General features: G+C 44.9%; 2 protein-coding genes across 3 annotated transcripts in view; one reads left to right on the forward strand and one right to left on the reverse strand.

Annotated features, from left to right (window-relative positions):
* Window positions 1-21,661, forward strand: part of fam13c (family with sequence similarity 13 member C) — a 386,051-nt gene that overhangs the window by 23,842 nt on the left and 340,548 nt on the right. The window contains exon 11 of the mRNA XM_052079759.1: window positions 20,646-20,714. The gene's annotated coding sequence lies outside the window, so the exon portion shown is untranslated. The remainder of the gene's footprint in view (window positions 1-20,645; window positions 20,715-21,661) is intronic.
* LOC127610020 (protein bicaudal C homolog 1-like) overlaps window positions 11,422-21,661 on the reverse strand; it is a 49,475-nt gene continuing 39,235 nt past the window's right edge. Inside the window, exons 11-21 of one of the 2 annotated variants that reach the window (XM_052079710.1) lie at window positions 19,896-20,051; window positions 18,462-18,649; window positions 18,237-18,378; window positions 16,443-16,596; window positions 15,549-15,708; window positions 15,423-15,462; window positions 14,460-14,614; window positions 14,199-14,361; window positions 13,924-14,087; window positions 13,256-13,355; window positions 11,422-12,309 (exon numbers count right to left, since the gene is read on the reverse strand). In XM_052079710.1, the coding sequence (XP_051935670.1) occupies window positions 12,182-12,309; window positions 13,256-13,355; window positions 13,924-14,087; window positions 14,199-14,361; window positions 14,460-14,614; window positions 15,423-15,462; window positions 15,549-15,708; window positions 16,443-16,596; window positions 18,237-18,378; window positions 18,462-18,649; window positions 19,896-20,051 (1,550 nt within the window). In that variant the 3' untranslated portion in view covers window positions 11,422-12,181. The remainder of the gene's footprint in view (window positions 12,310-13,255; window positions 13,356-13,923; window positions 14,088-14,198; window positions 14,362-14,459; window positions 14,615-15,422; window positions 15,463-15,548; window positions 15,709-16,442; window positions 16,597-18,236; window positions 18,379-18,461; window positions 18,650-19,895; window positions 20,052-21,661) is intronic. The other variant, XM_052079711.1, reaches the window with a different exon arrangement.

The raw sequence follows: 21,661 nt of genomic DNA on the forward strand, positions 1-21,661 counted from the left end.
CCATGTATAGTAAGGCGTTTTTAGCCGAAAAAAAACGACCATGTATAGTAAGGCGTTTTTAGCCGAAAAAAACGACAGTATAGTAAGGCGTTTTTAGCCGAAAAAAACGACATAGTATAGTAAGGCGTTTTTAGCCGAAAAAAACGACATAGTATAGTAAGGTGTTTTTAGCCGAAAAAAACGACCATGTATAGTAAGGCGTTTTCGACCGGAAAAAACGACCATGTATAGTAAGGCGTTTTTAGCCGAAAAAAACGACCATGTATAGTAAGGCGTTTTTGACCGAAAAAAAACGACCATGTATAGTAAGGCGTTTTTAGCTGAAAAAAACGACTATGTATAGTAAGGCGTTTTTAGCCGAAAAAAACGACATAGTATAGTAAGGTGTTTTTAGCTGAAAAAAACGACCATGTATAGTAAGGCATTTTTGACCGAAAAAAACGACATAGTATAGTAAGGCGTTTTTAGCCGAAAAAAACGACCATGTATAGTAATGCATTTTTGACCGAAAAAAACGACCATGTATAGTAAGGCGTTTGTAGCTGAAAAAAACGACCATGTATAGTAAGGCGTTTTTAGCCGAAAAAACGACATAGTATAGTAAGGTGTTTTTAGCCGAAAAAAACGACCATGTATAGTAAGGCGTTTTTGACCGGAAAAAACGACCATGTATAGTAAGGCGTTTTTAGCCGAAAAAAACGACCATGTATAGTAAGGCGTTTTTGACCGAAAAAAAACCGACCATGTATAGTAAGGCGTTTTTACCTGAAAAAAACGACCATGTATAGTAAGGTGTTTTTGACCGAAAAAAAACCGACCATGTATAGTAAGGCGTTTTTAGCCGAAAAAAAGACCATGTATAGTAAGGCGTGTTTAGCCGAAAAAAACGACCATGGCGTTTTTGACCGAAAAAAACGACCATGTATAGTAAGGCGTTTTTGACCGAAAAATACGACCATGTATAGTAAGGCGTTTTTAGCCGAAAAAAAACGACCATGTATAGTAAGGCGTTTTTAGCCGAAAAAAACGACATAGTATAGTAAGGCGTTTTTGACCGAAAAAACCGACCATGTATAGTAAGGCGTTTTTGACCGAAAAAAACGACCATGTATAGTAAGGCGTTTTTAGCCGAAAAAAAACGACCATGTATAGTAAGGCGTTTTTAGCCGAAAAAAACGACAGTATAGTAAGGCGTTTTTAGCCGAAAAAAACGACATAGTATAGTAAGGCGTTTTTAGCCGAAAAAAACGACATAGTATAGTAAGGTGTTTTTAGCCGAAAAAAACGACCATGTATAGTAAGGCGTTTTCGACCGGAAAAAACGACCATGTATAGTAAGGCGTTTTTAGCCGAAAAAAACGACCATGTATAGTAAGGCGTTTTTGACCGAAAAAAAACGACCATGTATAGTAAGGCGTTTTTAGCTGAAAAAAACGACTATGTATAGTAAGGCGTTTTTAGCCGAAAAAAACGACATAGTATAGTAAGGTGTTTTTAGCTGAAAAAAACGACCATGTATAGTAAGGCATTTTTGACCGAAAAAAACGACATAGTATAGTAAGGCGTTTTTAGCCGAAAAAAACGACCATGTATAGTAATGCATTTTTGACCGAAAAAAACGACCATGTATAGTAAGGCGTTTGTAGCTGAAAAAAACGACCATGTATAGTAAGGCGTTTTTAGCCGAAAAAAACGACATAGTATAGTAAGGTGTTTTTAGCCGAAAAAAACGACCATGTATAGTAAGGCGTTTTTGACCGGAAAAAACGACCATGTATAGTAAGGCGTTTTTAGCCGAAAAAAACGACCATGTATAGTAAGGCGTTTTTGACCGAAAAAAAACCGACCATGTATAGTAAGGCGTTTTTACCTGAAAAAAACGACCATGTATAGTAATGCATTTTTGACCGAAAAAAAGACCATGTATAGTAAGGCGTTTTTAGCTGAAAAAAACGACCATGTATAGTAAGGCGTTTTTAGCCGAAAAAAACGACAGTATAGTAAGGCGTTTTTAGCCGAAAAAAACGACATAGTATAGTAAGGCGTTTTTAGCCGAAAAAAACGACCATGTATAGTAAGGCGTTTTTAGCCGAAAAAAAGACCATGTATAGTAAGGCGTGTTTAGCCGAAAAAAACGACCATGTATAGTAAGGCGTTTTTGACCGAAAAAAACGACCATGTATAGTAAGGCGTTTTTAGCCGAAAAAAACGACCATGTATCGTAAGGCGTGTTTAGCCGAAAAAAAAACGACCAAGTATAGTAAGGCGTTTTTAGCCGAAAAAAACGACCATGTATAGTAAGGCGTGTTTAGCCGAAAAAAAAACGACCAAGTATAGTAAGGCATTTTTAGCCGGAAAAAACGACCATGTATAGTAAGGCATTTTTAGCCGGAAAAAACGACCATGTATAGTAAGGCGTTTTTAGTCGAAAAAAACGAGCATGTATAGTAAGGCGTTTTTGACCGGAAAAAACGACCATGTATAGTAAGGCGTTTTTAGCTGAAAAAAACGACCATGTATAGTAAGGCATTTTTGACCGAAAAAAACGACCATGTATAGTAAGGCGTTTTTAGCTGAAAAAAACGACCATGTATAGTAAGGCGTTTTTAGCAGTAAAAAACGACCATGGCAAAAACGCCTTACTATACTATGTCGTTTTTTTCGGCTAAAAACGCCTTACTATACATGGTCTTTTTTTCGGTCAAAAACGCCTAACTCTACATGGTCGTTTTTTTCGGTCAAAAACGCCTTACTATACATGGTCGTTTTTTTTCTGCTAAAAACGCCTTACTATACATGGTCGTTTTTTTCGGCTAAAAACGCCTTACTATACTATGTCGTTTTTTTCGGTCGAAAATGCCTTACTATACATGGTCGTTTTTTTCAGCTAAAAACGCCTTACTATACTATGTCGGTTTTTTTCGGCTAAAAACGCCTTACTATACTATGTCGTTTTTTTCAGCTAAAAACACCTTACTATATTATGTCGTTTTTTTTTCGGCTAAAAACGCCTTACTATACTATGTCGTTTTTTTCAGCTAAAAACGCCTTACTATACTATGTCGGTTTTTTTTCCGGCTAAAAACACCTTACTATACATGGTCTTTTTTTCGTCCAAAAACGGCTTACTATACATGGTCGTTTTTTTCGGCCAAAAACGCCTTACTATACATGGTCGTTTTTTTCAGCTAAAAACGCCTTACTATACATGATCGTTTTTTTCGGTCAAAAATGCCTTACTATACATGGTCGTTTTTTTCGGCTAAAAACGCCTTACTATACTATGTCGTTTTTTTCGGTCAAAAATGCCTTACTATACATGGTCGTTTTTTTCAGCTAAAAACGCCTTACTATACATGGTCGTTTTTTTCGGCTAAAAACACCTTACTATACATGGTCGTTTTTTTCAGCTAAAAACGCCTTACTATACATGGTCGTTTTTTTCGGTAAAAAATGCCTTACTATACATGGTCGGTTTTTTTCGGCTAAAAACGCCTTACTATACATGGTCATTTTTTCCGGTCAAAAACGCCTTACTATACATGGTCGTTTTTTTCGGCTAAAAACGCCTTACTATACATGGTCGTTTATTTGGCCTAAAAACGCCTTACTATACTATGTCCTTTTTTTCGGCTAAAAACGCCTTACTATACATGGTCGTTTTTTTCGGCTAAAAACGCCTTACTATACATGGTCGTTTTTTTTGGCTAAAAACGCCTTACTATACTATGTCGGTTTTTTTTCCGGCTAAAAACACCTTACTATACATGGTCTTTTTTTCGTCCAAAAACGGCTTACTATACATGGTCGTTTTTTTCGGCCAAAAACGCCTTACTATACATGGTCGTTTTTTTCAGCTAAAAACGCCTTACTATACATGATCGTTTTTTTCGGTCAAAAATGCCTTACTATACATGGTCGTTTTTTTCGGCTAAAAACGCCTTACTATACTATGTCGTTTTTTTCGGTCAAAAATGCCTTACTATACATGGTCGTTTTTTTCAGCTAAAAACGCCTTACTATACATGGTCGTTTTTTTCGGCTAAAAACACCTTACTATACATGGTCGTTTTTTTCAGCTAAAAACGCCTTACTATACATGGTCGTTTTTTTCGGTAAAAAATGCCTTACTATACATGGTCGGTTTTTTTTCGGCTAAAAACGCCTTACTATACATGGTCATTTTTTCCGGTCAAAAACGCCTTACTATACATGGTCGTTTTTTTCGGCTAAAAACGCCTTACTATACATGGTCGTTTATTTGGCCTAAAAACGCCTTACTATACTATGTCCTTTTTTTCGGCTAAAAACGCCTTACTATACATGGTCGTTTTTTTCGGCTAAAAACGCCTTACTATACATGGTCGTTTTTTTTGGCTAAAAACGCCTTACTATACTATGTCCTTTTTTTCGGCTAAAAACGCCTTACTATACATGGTCGTTTTTTTCGGTCAAAAACGCCTTACTATACATGGTCGTTTTTTTCGGCTAAAAACACCTTACTATACATGGTCGTTTTTTTTCAGCTAAAAACGCCTTACTATACATGGTCGTTTTTTTTCGGTCAAAAATGCCTTACTATACATGGTCGGTTTTTTTCGGCTAAAAACGCCTTACTATACATGGTCATTTTTTCCGGTCAAAAACGCCTTACTATACATGGTCGTTTTTTTCGGCTAAAAACGCCTTACTATACATGGTCGTTTTTTTGGCCTAAAAACGCCTTACTATACTATGTCCTTTTTTTCGGCTAAAAACGCCTTACTATACATGGTCGTTTTTTTCGGCTAAAAACGCCTTACTGTACATGGTCGTTTTTTTCGGCTAAAAATTTCATCCAAAAGTGCCTTACATACATTACATACATGGGTGTCTCAAGGGCATGTATACCCATGTACATTTTTAGCCGAAAAAAACGACCATGTATAATAAGGCGTTTTTAGCCGAAAAAAAACGGCATAGTATAGTAAGGCGTTTCTAGCCCGAAAAAAACGACCATGTATAGTAAGGCGTTTTTAGCCGAAAAAAAGACCATGTATATTAAGGCGTTTTTAGCCGAAAAAAACGACATAGTATAGTAAGGCGTTTCTAGCCCGAAAAAAAACGACCATGCATAGTAAGGCGTTTTTAGCCGAATAAAACGACCATGTATAGTAAGGCGTTTTTAGCCGAAAAAAAAGACCATGTATAGTAAGGCGTTTTTAGCCGAAAAAAATGACCATGTATAGTAAGGCGTTTTTGACCGAAAAAAACGACCATGTATATATAGTAAGCCGTTTTTGGACGAAAAAAAGACCATGTATAGTAAGGCGTTTTTAGCCGAAAAAAAACGACATAGTATAGTAAGGCGTTTTTAGCTGAAAAAAACGACCATGTATACTATAGTAAGGCATTTTTGACCGAAAAAAAACGACATAGTATAGTAAGGCGTTTTTAGCCGAAAAAAACGACCATGTATAGTAATGCATTTTTGACCGAAAAAAACGCCTTACTATACATGGTCGTTTTTTTCGGCTAAAAACGCCTTACTATACATGGTCGTTTTTTTGGCCTAAAAACGCCTTACTATACTATGTCCTTTTTTTCGGCTAAAAACGCCTTACTATACATGGTCGTTTTTTTCGGCTAAAAACGCCTTACTGTACATGGTCGTTTTTTTCGGCTAAAAATTTCATCCAAAAGTGCCTTACATACATATACATTTTTTAGCCGAAAAAAACCGACCATGTATAGTCAGGCGAGAGAGCGACAGAGAGAGAGAGAGAGAAAAGGAAAATGACAGAGTCGGCTCTCGAGGGAGGGTCTCATCTTTGTATCAGCTCGTTCGCAACCGACACATCACTAGTCAACTGAATGGGCGCTTACATAAGAAGATTAGCCCGCGGGTTCTTCTCCTCCTGCGGGTTGCATCCAAAACACACCGAGGCGCACTCAACGTCAGCCAGTGCCCCCCCCCACCCCCCACACACCCTCTCAAAGGGCCACGACATTTGTCAGCCTCTGTCTGTCTGCATGCGAGTGGACTAATGAGAAGGTGGCGAGGAAAACGGGGACCCCCTTGACACATTGCGCACATCATGAGTGCACATCTGCACCCTTTAAGCTTGAATGACGCTTCAATAAAAGGACAAATGAGCAAATCTTCAAGGAGGCTGGAAATCGGCATTTCCCACAATGAATGGTCACAATTGCAGCTGCGTTTGAAAAGGAAACTCATTGTGCTGCAAAAAATAAAGGCGGCTTAATCGCGTCTGCTTTTGTCAAACCACACGGAGCGTCTTGCCCAACTCACTCAGCCTGTTTTGAGGGAGCGGCCCAATCTACCCCGTAGCCAAGCGTCTCTTTCATGAATACGAGAAACTCGCAGCGAGCGACACACTATCCAACGAATTCTACATACAATCCACAAAAACAATGACACCAGCGTACAGTACAGTTATTTTTATTGAGAAGTTGTACCTAATGGAGTGTTAGGTTTGGTGACAAAAGTTGCATAGCCTACCGCATGTGTGTGTGTGTGAGATGGCGATTACACACGCAAAGGAGGTCCCCCCCCCCCCCCCCAGAGGTCAAGCGTATGATAAACGGAAAGCAAAGCGATGATTCGCAGGCCTCGGGCGCCTCCTCACACCATTTGCCCGAGTTGGAGTCAGGACTCATTTCCAAGAGCGCGGCTCCCAAAGCATCCGCTGTCACTTTGGATTTGGTTTTGCCTCCCTTTTACACAAAACACCTCGAGGAGAGGCGACGCGGCGCTTCTCTATTCAGTGGACGACCGAGTCTGTAAATGCGCCCCCGTGAGACAGGCTATTGAAGATGGTGAGGGGAAGCCGAGATTTCAAAATTGCCCAAAAAATGACATGGGAGGTATTTGCATTGTTTTGGTTCTTGTAGTGTCTGTTTCCATGCCTTTAAAGAATTGTATTGCTATATCCCCCCTCCCCCGCCATCTTCTAGGGTCGGACATGTCATGTTCCCAACATTGTTGTCATTTTACGAAGAGTCTTGGCAAGGTTGCGGAAGGCTCAGAACATTGCCCGAAAAACATCACCGCCACTGTGCTTCCGGGATACTTCCGGTATCCTAAAATGTGCTTCCGGGATACTTCCGGTATGCTAAAATGGCCGCCACATCCCACAATGCAACGTAAAAAGCCGGCCAACGGCAATGGCGAGCGCCTCACAAGCGATGACCAAAGCTTAACCTACATGTGGATCGGACGTAATTTGCGGCGAAGACAAGCTGCTTTTCCAACGCCCCGTTGCGGGATCAGTCCGCGAGGCTTACGGATGCGTCGCCCCCCCCCCCCCTTGTCGCGTTGAAACACATTTATCGCGGAAATAGAGCTCAGTCCCCTGATGGCCGCAGATGAGCACAGAAGCAATGCTTCTAAGGCCTTTTTATCTTCATAAGAAACAAGCGTTACATCATCAGAAGGCCTCAAACAGCGAGCGATTAAAAAAAAGGAAAAAAAAGCTCATTATGTACGCCATGCATCGCCTCGTTCTCTTTGTCGCTCTCCTCTTGCCGGTTACAGAAGAAGGCTGGAGGCTGGCAGATTCCAGAGGCTTCCTTATTATGTGTTAAGATCAGTGCTGGGGAGGGAAGGCAGCCCCTGACACAGCATCTCATCGCGCAACCCCCCCGCAGCCGCAATCTGAAAATAATATTCTACTACATTGATTTGAATTGGATTCCTATTTGCGCCCAAACGCAACCCGCATCATTCTCCACCAACCTGCTCTTCTCTTCCGCATCATCACGTTCCTAAATGGCTCACCTCGAGTGCGAGTTGACAGGGGACACGGCGACAGATGGGGGGGAGTGCAGGGAAGGATGCAGGAGGGATCCCGTCCAGAGAGGATGAGCTTGGAGCAACATTTTAAATGAGAGCTGAAAAACACTTCCGAAGGTATTCCTGCACATTTGAATATGAGCCGGCCGTGTATTCAAGTTCACTTTAGTTATAGGGCACATTTCATAGGAATAAAACAAAAAAAAAAAATACTGGAAGGATGTTACAGGATTAAAACAAAAGCAAAAAAATAAAAAAATCACAGAAGGATCATGCAATCACAAAATCATTGAAATGACAAAAACACAGACGTCAATTTACCAAATTATACCAAATTTCAGTCATGATATAAAGGTAAGCTGGGCGAAGATCCAAATCCATTTTCAAACGATGGCTGGAGTCGCAGGATTTTTTTTTGGGGGGGGGGGGGGGGCACGGCCATTCGCCACATACACACAATATAGAGAGGAACGATCGTCCCAAGTGAAATATTTGAAACGTTTATTCTGCAATCTCGATTTCGGTCCGTTCACATCGATAAGAAAGAAGGAAAACGTGCATTCCGGAAACATGTTGTGGAAGCAAATCACACCGCATCTCGCCGACGCTTTTCCTGCCGCGGCAATCTGTCGACGTGCGTAAACAATATTGTCGGATCGTCTGGTGGAAAGCTTGCGTACTTGTTAACGCATTCTCGGTGGTCAACGTTATTTTCATTCTGGGTTTCACAGGAGCTGCCTGCCATCACATCTCTGCCATAGAATGGGACGTCACAGTGGGGAGAATTATCCCGTATTTGCCCCCGATTGGCAGCTTTTCTCAACAAATCTGATGTTGGACTTAATGAGGATTTGTTATATCGTTTTTTTTTTGGGGGGGGGCGAGCTTTAAAATCACCCCAATCCCTGCATGTGTTCAGCCGGCTGCGTAATGAATGTTTTCCCACTGCAGCCTCCTACATACTAACCCAGAGAAGGCCGTATTTACACGCTCGTCAGTGTTACACAACAAACAAAGGCGGGAAAGCTCGTGTGGTGGACAGAAAGAAAGAAAAACAAAACAAAACAAACAAACGGCGATGGATGGGGGAAAAAAAAGCAAATGAGTCACACGATGATGATGAACAGATGCTTCATCGGGGCCACCTGTTTGGAGGAGGGTGCCCCCCCCCTACATGCCAACGCCACTCTGCGTGGGACGTTTGCGTGACATCATACGTCATTCAGGATAAAAAAAAAAACAAAAAACTAAAACATCCTGATCATGAACATCAGACGTGTTGGTTTGCTTTGCATGTTCAGACGGGTCTGTTTTGAAGGAACAACACTGCCCCCTAGAGGTTGGACAGAAACGTCATTGTCCTTTGGCCCACCAGACCGTGGGACGTTTGCATGACATCATACGTCAATCAGGATTTAAAAAACAAAAAAACAAAAAACTAAAACATCCCGATCATGAACATCAGACGTGTTGGTTTGCTTTGCATCTTCAGACAGGTCTGTTTTGAAGGAACAACACTGCCCCCTAGAGGCTGGACAGAAACGTCATTGTCCTTTAGCCCACAAGACCGTGGGACGTTTGCGTGACATCATACGTCAATCAGGATTTAAAAAAAACAAAAAACTAAAACATCCTGATCATGAACATCAGACGTGTTGGTTTGCTTTGCATCTTCAGAAAGGTCTGTTGTGAAGGAACAACACTGCCCCCTAGAGGCTGGACAGAAACGTCATTGTCCTTTAGCCCACAAGACCGTGGGACGTTTGCGTGACATCATACGTCAATCAGGATTTGAAAAAAAAATAAATAAAAAACTAAAACATCCTGATCATGAACATCAGACGTGTTGGTTTGCTTTGCATCTTCAGACAGGTCTGTTTTGAAGGAACAACACTGCCCCCTACAGGCTGGACAGAAACGTCACTGTCCTTTGGCCGACAAGACCGTTGGAGCGTTTTCTCGTTTTCATTCACACAATCCATCATTCGCACCAAGAACCCGAAGGCTCTGTAAATTCCATCCATTTTTCTGCCACACTTTCCTTTATCAGATGGGAAGAAAATGTGCACATACGACAAAAGCTTTTTTTTTTTTTTGCTGGCTTCATTCCGCCTAAAATGACAGCAGAGACAGTACAGAATCATTTTGCAAATCAAATGCGCTGGAATGTAGAAAACTGTTTCGATAATGTCAGAAGGAACGTCGGCTTGGTGCCTGCCTGCCTGGAACGTTTGGAGGAGAAACGCACACCCAGACGAAACCACAAGAATAGAAAAGTGCAATTTTTGGCATACATTTCTTTATTAACTTCAAAATATCAATGTTTGAACATATTTTTTTTTTTGCCTGACTTATCAAAAAAAAAATCAGTCTTTAAGATACAACAAGTGGAGTAAAGTGTGAACGAGAGTTGTTTTTTTTTGGCCACGATGCACATATCCATTGATGCAGAATTTTTCCTAACACACACATATAAAAAAAAAAAATCACTTTTGAAATATTGCAAAAATGTTGCAGAATTGTCTTAGTGGTTTTACAATTCCTTACAAATGTACCGTGGAACTGCAGTACAAAGACATTTTCCAATAAAACCCTTTTGGCATCAAAACAATTAAGGCTGTGCGATTTCTTCAGAGGAGCGGCAACTTATTATTATTAATACTATTATTATTATTTTTTTTTTTAATTCCTTTCACACGATTCGGCAAAACGGCAAACTTCAGAACAAGCGCTTCTTTTTCAACAACATTCACCAGTTAAGACGAGAAGCGGAGTCAAAACAATTGCCAGGTAGTGTCTCAGGATAAAAGTTGCATCTTCTACTTTGTGTTTTTCAAGACTTCAATGGGGGGGGGGGGGGGGGTGAGGGGGGGGGGGTGAGGGGGGGGGGTGAGGGGGGGGGCGGTTAGCATAGGCAACCTTGTCAGAAAATTGCCAAAGTGTTGAGAATTTTGCGTTGAAGGAAACTAACCCTGTGCAAGGCACCTCATTTGTTTTGATGCTTTTAATGCATCTGGACTCAACAGGCACTCCATTTTTTAAGGCACTTTTAACGCACTCTCACACCCCCTTAAAAAAAAAAAAAAAATTAATTCTTCACTTGTAATACTGTCAAATATTTTAACCCGACGATCATAATTGTACTTTTGTTTCAACTTCTTTTGCAACCGTGTTGAAGACGACCCCCAAACTATCACCGTGGAACGTTCGAGCCGTTTCTTTGCATTCCTTCAAATGATTTTTCATGTTCCTCGCGGGATGCGGTCAGAGCAAAATGTCCCTTCTTGAAACAAAATGTAAAAAAATAAAAAAAAATAAAATCAGGTTAACTGGCACTTGAGGATACAAAAAGTTTCCCGAACGAGGTCCTGGCCCCCTGCGGAGAAGGCAGAGGAGTGCATTGTGGGATTTCGAGGCCAGCGAAAGGCCGCTGCCACTGAGCAATAACGGACGGGGGGGGGGGGGGGGGGGGGGGCCTGTGCTATAAACAACCGGATGAAAATCCGCTGCGGTCATCCAAGCGCTCCACAAACTGACAAACGTGAACATAAAATGACAATAACGATACCAAATAATCATGTTAAGTCATTCGTAACATATATATATAAAAAAAAAATACACATGTAAACGGATTACCATTATATATCCTGCCCCTTTTCCCTTAACATGGCAGTTAAAAAAAAAAAAAATCATAAAAGAGTACAAAATTTGGTCTTGGAAATACACAAACAATGGCGACATGTCGGAACAGCTGCTGAACATAAACACGCACAGGGGAGGTACACGCTCCCAATCAAAACGCTTCCCTTTTTTGGTACACTTTTGGTGCGCTGACCTACTTTGCACTTTGTTTGGCCCAACTAAGTGCTGACAAACATTTGCCTTGGTTAAAAAAAAAAATAAAAAAAAGAAAGACAATAATAAAATAAAATAATGCATCTGCGCTTTTTAAGTCCAATGCATAGTTCTTGTTCTTCCAATCTAAGCAACGGAGGGCGTTCACAGGCAAAAGTCTAGTAACAAGTAAAGTGCATGTCACCAACAAGCGGCGTCGGTGGGTAAAAATGATTGTAACTAATCATTCTGCCTGGTCCCTTGAAATAGCGGAGTCGCTTTTGTTGGAAGTGCACAAACGCTTCGCATGGACTCAATGGCTCGGACGGGAGTGAACGCTCAACCTCAGGAATCCCTTTTAGGAACCACCAGGGTGCTTGGGCAAACTATGGCTTCCAACTGGATGTTTATACAAGATGGCGCTGTCAACAGTCTGAGCCCAAAAGAGGGAGGGAGAGCTGACCCCTTCCACCCCCCCCCTCCCCCAAAAAATGGTGGTGCTGCGCCATGGAAAAAAATATAAAAGGGGGCCGCCGCCGGCATGGTGGGGGCTTACCACCGTCCACTGACGCTGGCCATGTCGGCGTGGAACTGACGGGAGAGGCGACCGCTCGCGCCACCTTCCAGGAAGGACGAGCGGATGGGGGGCTCGAATAGCTTGCGCCGGTTCTTGTTCAGTTCTGAAACGGCACAGAGATAGCAACACTGATTTATCGACTGCCCCAGACTCTCCCAAACGGCTTCGCTTCGGTTTCATCGGAGGTCGAGGCAAACTGGTTGTTTTTACTTCCGCCGCGCTAGCTAGCTAGCTAGCAAAGATCTTCGGCTGCCTACTTGTGTGGCGACACACGTTGCGGAGTCGCTCCCAAATCGGCGACCATCGCCTCCGCGGCGGCTAATCGAGCTACCACTTGTCGCCGAGTGATGTTGAGGAAAGACCAAGAAGCCACGCTAATCGCTAAGCTAACGCAAGAGGCTTCCGTCTTGTCGCCGTCAAAACTCACTACAGCCTTAGAACCGCATGGTCCAAAAACATGACATCACTGGCGAAGAACGGCACCCAAACATAAGCGTTGGAGCCCGTGTGTCAACAGAATCAAAGTGGAAACATACAAAAACACGGACACGCTCATCGGTAAAGAATGTAAATAAATCCCTCGAGAGCCGACGTCCTTTATTTTCCACTTACTGAGAGAGTTCGGCCATTTTGTTACCTTGACCTACAAGTGCCCCATTTGAAACGTTGTTCAAGATACATTAATTGGTCGATTGTTTTTGGTTTGTATAGCAAGCTAAAATTTAAGGTACATGGAAAGACTGAAGTCGGGGGGGGGGGGGGGGGGAAGCGGGGTAGCTTACCCCTCATGCCCCAATAGAAGAGCCATAATCACCCAAGAAGAAAATCAGAAAACTTGCAAGGGGCTACTGCGGGCCATAACCTAACCCGGCCGCACTTCCTCACGTCACTGATGAGGCCACGCCCCTTAAAGGCACACATCTGAACATTCTCTTGTATTTAGTTTTTAGCCAAAACAGTGCTATTCGGCTTCAATGACAAGACCAAAATTTGATGACTGCGCTCGAACACAGCGTTCCGACAGAATTCGCCGGTCACTCTTGAAGTACCTGAGATGGCCAGTAGCATTTTTCTGCGGGCGCCAAAGGTGGTGATGCCCAATTCCTTCAGGTCCTGGTCGGTCAGAGTCAGGAACGTCTGCAGATCGATCTGGAAGTTGCAACAGAACACTTTCACGACTGCGCTCGCACGTCAGCAGACTTTAAGAGAAGCATGGCAAAGCCACGAAGAAGCATGATGCGTCATTTCCAAGAAATGTTCAGCTTATAAGAGCTTTCATTTTGGTGTTTTGTTTTTTTTTGCATTTGTGAAACAACACAAAAGGGCACTTTGGTTGTAAAATAACAGTTGATAGAATGAAAAACATACACACACACACAACATACACACACACATTCAGATCGCCCTACTGGATCGACAGACACACAATGCGTGGGCCAAGATCTGATCAAAGCCTCTACTGCCATCTAGTGGTGATTTATCATACTGCAATCATTCCCAAAGCTGCGAAGCTCTTAATTGAATTAGAACCCCGCCCATATTTTTATGTTTTGGCACTCAGTGATAGGATACATTTTAGCATTAAATGAGTTGAATCCCCCCCCCCACCCCCAAACAGTGGAAACGGTTATAGCTTCAAAGGAAGTCAAATTCTTCCATGTTTGGATGCAATCGTCCACATCGATGAGCAAAATGCATCTTGTCGTTCGCCGCTTACCTCCTGCTGTTGAAAGACGTCGGTGTACTTTCCCAGGCCAAGCTTGCTAAAGAGCTCGGGCAGGTCCGAACCTTTGAGGGAGGAATTGAGGCTGCAGCCGTTGCTGCCCGTCACTGACGAGATGCAGTCCATGTAGTTGCTGCTGCTCAGGTAATGTTCGGCCGCTGTCCGTCAAAATAAATGAAAAAGGGGCAATCATTATAATAATAATAATAATAATAGTCAGCCTGCAGTTAGCTGTGCGCCACGTCACGCAACGTCAACACGCGACTGACCCGATTTGTTCTGCTTCCTCTTGGGGCTGCTCACAGCGGCGGGGAAGTCGGCGTGGGCCTGCAGGCCGTTGGAGGCGCCGTTCCTCTCCCGCCAATTGTCCGAGTCGCTGCCGTTGGCCACGCCCTCACGGCTGCCGGCACGGGACAAGGACAGCGCGGAACCCTGAGGGGGAGAAATTGGGCCAAATATCAGTGCAAAGTCATCCAAAGCCAATGTCAAGCTCGAGAAGGTCCCAAACGGGGGGGGGTCGGGGGTCAAACCTCATAGGTGGTGCTCATGCTGGGCTTGTAGGGCACGTGATTGGCTCTCCTCAGTTCTTTGATGGTCTCAGCCGGCATGGACTTGGAGAAACCGAGACCGCTCCAGGTGTTCGTCGGGGTCCGCACCTCCGTCACCACGGGTTTCTTCAACATGGCTGCGCGAGCACGAGCACATATTTGTTACTCAAGAAAAAAAAACAAAAATGTGTCAAATATGTTTTAGCATGCGGGGAAATCCACAAGCGAAGGGGCCAAGACGGGGGTGTTTGTCGTCTTTTCATCCAAATTCCTTCCGTTTTCCTTTTGAATTCTCTTTCACAGGATGACTTCCTGCTTTGGGCGACTAAGAATCATGGGAAATGTAGTCCTACTTGCACAAACGGTTTATTTGTGCTCCACTAGAATAATTGTCGTTGACAATCGACTGTTTGGCCTACATTTGGCATTTTAATGTATTATTATTTTACGAAAAGGTTAAATTCCTGAAGAGTATTTCAGTTGTTCCGTTTCAGTTGTTTTTAAAAACGTGTTTTAGCTTCGAGCTTCAGTGTATGCTTCAAGCTAACGTGTTAGCGAACGTGTTAGCACGTATGTTTTACCACCGTAAAACTGCGCCAGTTAGTACAGCCTGTGTATGTATAAAATACAGAAATGTCACCCATTAATGAGACTGCGCCCAACCGTACGGTGCGTCGAATAGTCGTGAAAATACGGTAGTTTGTCCTAAGGCGAGTATGCCGTAAAGCGACCGTAACTGCTGAAAAGCAGCAACTTTTTGGCCCGCACGCACGTCCACCACCGCTTGGTCCATTTGCCGTTTTGGTAACGTCGTCGTCATCATCATTTGGGTGAGGAAAAAGGGGACTTAAGGGACTTTCATTTGGCGAGACTTTTGACCGAGAAGGAGAGCGACAGTATTCGAGGATTACCAACTGACACTAGGATGACAAGATGTGAGCTCACCTTTGGTTGCCAGCAGCTTTTTCTGTTCATAGTCAAATGCCTGGAAACAGAAAAAAAAGCATTTGCTAAAGATTTGTGTGTGTGTTTTTTTTTGGTGGGGGGGGCAAGGGGGGGGTTGGCAGGCACCTGCATGTTGGCAAAGGGGGTCTGCGGGGCCAATCTGATGCGCTCCCTCTCGTTCTGCTGCGCCGCCCTCTCGGCCGCCCGCTCGCTGCCCGGCGCCCGCTTGTCAGCCACGGGACTGTCGGACGAACTGGACTCGGCGTCCGACAGGAGGCAATCGGAACTGCGCAGGAAAGAGACAAAAGTTGAATTCGATGACGTTGGTACGTCCCCTCACACCACCCATGAAATAGCTCAAAATGAGAGGCAATTCAGGGGGGGGGGGGGGCATAATATTCCAGCAACACTGAATATTGTTGAAGCTTTCTTGGCACCAAAATTTTTTCATATATTTCTTCTTTTTTTTTTTTTTTAGTTGTAATGAACAATCGCAAGGTGCAATTGACCTTTTATTTTCATTATTTATTATTCATTCATTCATCTTCTGTACCGCTTGATCCTCACTAGGGTCGCGGGGGGTGCTGGAGCCCATCCCAGCCGTCTCCGGGCAGTAGGCGGGGGACACCCTGAATCGGTTGCCAGCCAATCACAGGGCACACAGAAACGAACAACCACTCACACTCACACCTAGGGACAATTTTGAGTGTTCAATCAGCCTGCCACGCATGTTTTTTGGAATGTGGGAGGAAACCGGAGCACCCGGAGAAAACCCACGCAGGCCCGGGGAGAACATGCAAACTCCACACAGGGAGGCCGGAGCTGGAATCGAACCCGGTACCTCTGCACTGTGAAGCCGACGTGCTAACCACTGGACTATTTATTATTATTATTATTAGTTATTATTATTGATCTTGGACGTGGAAGTTTTTCAAATCGCAAAGCTCAACGGGAAATTTCCAAAGCCCCCCCCAAAGAGGACCTCTTCCTCGATGGGTGCGCGAAGACACCCGGACATACTGTAGGTGGGAATTCTTGGTGCCTTGCAGCAGCTCCACGGCTTGCCGTTTTCCCGACGACTTCTTGCACGAGGCCAGCATCTGCTTCAGCTCACTGCCGCTGGCCGAGTGCGAGGGGCTCCTCGGCATGCCCACCTCCACAAAGGTGTCCGAGCCTGCCACGCATTCAACAAAAGACCCGCAGGGCTTGAAAAGAGTTCACGCGCGTATACGCGACGTTCAAATGCGTGACGGAAATTCTGAGCGGCCAAGAAAAGTACCGATGATGTCACGCCATCTAATGGAGACCCCCCCCCCCCCCCGACCCCTAAAAAGTGAGCGTAGCCAGTTGGTGGGCAAGTACACTGTGAGACACAGGAGGAGGTGATGGAGGGAAACATGCCCGTGACTCACCGCATCAGAGGGGAGGGCGTCAGTAAACACGCGAGAAAAACGAGACGCGTGAGAGAGAGAACGATTTGAGGGGGGAAAAGCGCCGTTGCTCACCGCCGGGAAGGCAGAAGTTAAACTGTCTCCTCTCGTGTGTAATAAACAGAGACCGGGAGGCGAAGAACCGCACGGGAGGAAAAGCGCTTCATTTGAAGTATTTTTCACTGGGCTTAAAAAAAAAAATCGGAACTTGAGTTGAGGTGAAAAGGACGCCGGCTCAGGAGCTAAATTTTGTATTTCGGGATGATCCTTTTGGTGATGAAAAGCCGACATAGTATGTATTTTTTTTTTCCAACACGATTTAAAAAGGTTTCCTGGTGTCTTGGAGGAGACTTCCCCTCCCCTCCCAGGGTGTCTTACGACTCAACATGAAATTACCGATCAATGAAAATTGATTTTGCCTCATTAAACAACAAAACGTTCCGACAAAGTGCAGGTATTATTATGATGATTATTATTATTGTCCCCTCTGGGTTGCCATCTTCACTTTTTAAAAACGATATTGAGTGTGTATAGCTTTAAAAGGCGGAGCGTGATCTGGTGAGTGACGTGGGCGTCAGTCATTGAAAGTAGGGCTGGGCACTGCGAACTCAGCCTGGCGGCAGTCGTGTACGAATGTTTAGTTTGTTGACGTTGACGTAATGACGTAATAAAATAAAATATTAATTAAAATAATAATTAAATAAAATAAAAATATCAATTAAGCACCGTTGATGTCAACAAGTGCAACCCGACTAAGGACGATTGTGTGAAACATTATACCCTGCTTGTCTACTGACAGGTGAGTTTTGCATTGCCTCGCGGCAGTCGTGTACGAATGTTTAGATTGTTGACGTTTGCCGTCGACGTAATAAAATAAAATATTAAATAAAATTATAATAAAATAAAATACAAATATCAATTAAGCACCGTTGATGTCAACAAGTGCAACCCTACTAAGGACGATTGTGTGAAACATTATACCCTGCTTGCCGACTGACAGGTGAGTTTTGCAATGCCTCGCGGCAGTCGTGTACGAATGTTTAGATTGTTGACGTTTGCCGTTGACGTAATAAAATAAAATATTAAATAAAATAATAATAAAATAAAATAAAAATATTAATTAAGCACCGTTGATGTCAACAAGTGCAACCCTACTAAGGACAATTGTGCGCAACATTATACCCTGCTTGTCGACTGACAGGTGAGTTTTGCATTGTGAGCATATTTTCAGTCAATCAAGTGCTCATTTAAACAACGGCCAAACGGGCGGATCATTTTCGACCGCTGAAATCGCTCAATTTGGCGCGGCTGAACAATCGCGCCAACACCTGAGTCAACCTCCCTAGCACTTGCGTTGCGCATGCGTTCGAATGCCAGGTAGTACCTTCATCCGTGCTGGACTTGCTGGACAGAGGTTCTGATGGATTGTGTCCGCTGGCCTCTTGGACCGAGTCGCACGGCGCCGGACTCAGAACCGTCTCCGCAAGTGAGGCGGTGGATATCCTCCCGTAGACGGAAGCCGGATGCTGCCAAGTCAATATATTCAATGAAACCGTTCGAAGGTGGTTTTGGGGGTGTGTGGGCGGGGTTTAAGAGAATATAGGCTGACCTTAATGTGGCCGTTGAGAGCGCAGGTTGCCTTGGCGCAGTCGGGGACGCCGTTGGACTGCTTGTCGATGGGCGCCAGGCCCGGTGGAGGGGAGGGCGTGCTCTGCGTGTAACCCTGCACGCCAGACAGCAAGATGCTGCTCAGCGTGGCGTGGGTGGCCGGATGCAACATCAGCTGGGACGAGAAGGCTGGGGGAACACAATGCAACATGTTGGGAGTCTGCTTGGTGGGTGGGGGTGGGGGGGCCTCGGGTGGGCCCCCCCCCTTCATCCATCCAGCTTCAATTGCACTTGTCCTCATAAGAGTTGGCGAGTAGGGAGTGAGCCTCGCCCAAAGTTATTACTGTTAAAGAAAACCTCCCCCCCAAAAAAAATCTGTCAATAAAATATCAAAATGCTTTTAATACAATCAAAACTGAAACAAAATCTTGGTTCATATAGCAAAAATGTTTTAGGCTTATTCAATGCATATCATACATCAGCTCAAAGTGACTTTTTTAAAAATCTTACACTCAACAAATAAAAACCAAACAAAAAACTAAAACTAAAACTAATCAAAACTAGATAAATCTGCTCTCATAATTAAACGATATTAATTTGAGCACGGGCGGCCCGGTAGTCCAGTGGTTAGCACGTCGGCTTCACAGTGCAGAGGTACCGGGTTCGATTCCAGCTGCGGCCTCCCTGTGTGGAGTTTGCATGTTCTCCCCGGGCCTGCGTGGGTTTTCTCCGGGTGCTCCGGTTTCCTCCCACATTCCAAAGACATGCATGGCAGGCTGATTGGACGCTCTAAATTGTCCCTAGTTGTGAGTGCGAATGGTTGTTCGTTTCTGTGTGCCCTGCGATTGGCTGGCAACCAGGCCTGCGTGGGTTTTCTCCGGGTGCTCCGGTTTCCTCCCACATTCCAAAAACATGCATGGCAGGCTGATTGAACACTCTAAATTGTCCCTAGTTGTGAGTGCGAATGGTTGTTCGTTTCTGTGTGCCCTGCGATTGGCTGGCAACCAGGCCTGCGTGGGTTTTCTCCGGGTGCTCCGGTTTCCTCCCACATTCCAAAAACATGCATGGCAGGCTGATTGGACGCTCTAAATTGTCCCTAGGTGTGAGTGTGAGTGCGTATGGTTGTTTGTCTCTGTGTGCCCTGTGATTGGTTGGCAACCGATTCAGGGTGTCCCCCGCCTGCTGCCCGAAGACAGCTGGGATAGGCTCCAGCACCCCCGCGACCCTAGTGAGGATCAAGCGGCTCGGAAGATGAATGAATGAATAATTTGAGCATTTGGACCATTTTCAAGTCAGCAAATTTGTTATTTCAGAAGCGTGTATCAAATATGTAGCCCTTCGCATTAATCAGTGCCCATGAAGTACCCTACAAACTTCTTCCAACGTGATACGCAAGAACAAAAAAAAAAAAAAAGACATCAAAATATCTCGTCACCTTGGGTACTGGTGAGCGAGCTGGGCCAGAGCGAGGGCGCGGGCGCGCCGGGGCTGGGGGCCTGCAGGGGGCTCATGGAGGAGTTGAGGGTGTTGAGGACGGCATTGGGGGCGGCCGAGTTGGCCAGCGAGTGGGCCGCCGCCGCACCCAGGAAGCCTGCGGACAAAACCCACAAAATCGCCGTTTTGGGTATACAGTCTTGCTGCTCTTACGATCGAACGAGAATTCCATCGAGGCATCTTAAGGAATCTCTCGCATCGGCGCAAGGCCCCGGCCCGGCACCTATCCGCCGAGTCTCGGTTAGCCAAGGCAAGCTTGTTATTGAGACAATGTGCCGCAGAGTGCTTTGACCCAAACGCCGTGTATGAAAACACAAAGAAGCGGTTCTGCGGCTTTCACAAGGGGCTACTTTGGCTCCGGGGAGGAAGGCACGGGACTCTCCTGGCAGGCTGCTCTGTAATCCGAGCACGAAAAGCATGTAGCAATTACTAACGGCCAGGATGTGGGCCCGTCCACCAAACTTTGAACCGATTCTGCAGCACCGGGGCCTGCAAGGGAACGGTATGATTATTTTTTTGGCGGCTGATTATTTACATTTGAAATCTACTTTTCCCGTCCACTTTCATTTGGCAGGAAAAGCGAGCTCATAAAATTCATCGAGTTTAAACCGGGAACGCGCCGCCCATATGGAACCCGCATAGGACTGAGAATTAAGGAGAGAAAAATACAAGGAGGCTTCACAGTGCAGAGGTACCGGGTTCGATTCCAGCTCCGGCCTCCCTGTGTGGAGTTTGCATGTTCTCCCCCGGGCCTGCGTGGGTTTTCTCCGGGTGCTCCGGTTTCCTCCCACATTCCAAAAAACATGCGTGGCAGGCTGATTGAACACTCTAAATTGTCCCGAGGTGTGAGTGTGAGTGCGAATGGTTGTTCGTTTCTGTGTGCCCTGCGATTGGCTGGCAACCGATTCAGGTTCTCCCCGGGCCTGCGTGGGTTTTCTCCGGGTGCTCCGGTTTCCTCCCACATTCCAAAAATATGCATGGCAGGCTGATTGAACGCTCTAAATTGTCCCTCGGTGTGAGTGTGAGTGCGAATGGTTGTTCGTTTCTGTGTGCCCTGCGATTGGCTGGCAACCGGGCCTGCGTGGGTTTTCTCCGGGTGCTCCGGTTTCCTCCCACATTCCAAAAATATGCATGGCCAGCTGATTGAACACTCTAAATTGTCCCTAGGTGTGAGTGTGAGTGGTTGTTCGTCTATGTGTGCCCTGCGATTGGCTGGCAACCGATTCAGGGTGTCCCCCGCCTACTGCCCGGAGACGGCTGGGATAGGCTCCAGCACCCCCCCGCGACCCTAGTGAGGATCAAGCGGTACGGAAGATGAATGAATGAATGAATGAAAATACAAGGACTCAAGAACGATGAGGTGGACAGTATAGTGCAACTTTTCTGGGGGATTTTTTAAAAAAAATGATGCGGAGATATTAGAAATGTTGTTGCTTTGCCATACAAATAATGTCCGAGGAAGTTTTGTGCATTTTTAATATTCATGGTCGCCTCACAACTTCGGTTTTTCCGGACACGAGCAGTCGGTCACTCGAGATAGGAGTGCTGGACTCGACCCGCTCCACAACGACCCGCAATTGGGCAGAAGAGATGCTTTTCATTGAAACGTTCCAGTTCCTCTCAGCTCAACAGTACGGCACTAATATTAGTCATTCGTGGCGGAGGATCAAGAAGATACACATCTACCGCGAGTACAGTTTGCCTTCA

Source organism: Hippocampus zosterae, chromosome 11 (assembly GCF_025434085.1).
Source record: "Hippocampus zosterae strain Florida chromosome 11, ASM2543408v3, whole genome shotgun sequence".
Classification (NCBI taxonomy): domain Eukaryota; kingdom Metazoa; phylum Chordata; class Actinopteri; order Syngnathiformes; family Syngnathidae; genus Hippocampus; species Hippocampus zosterae.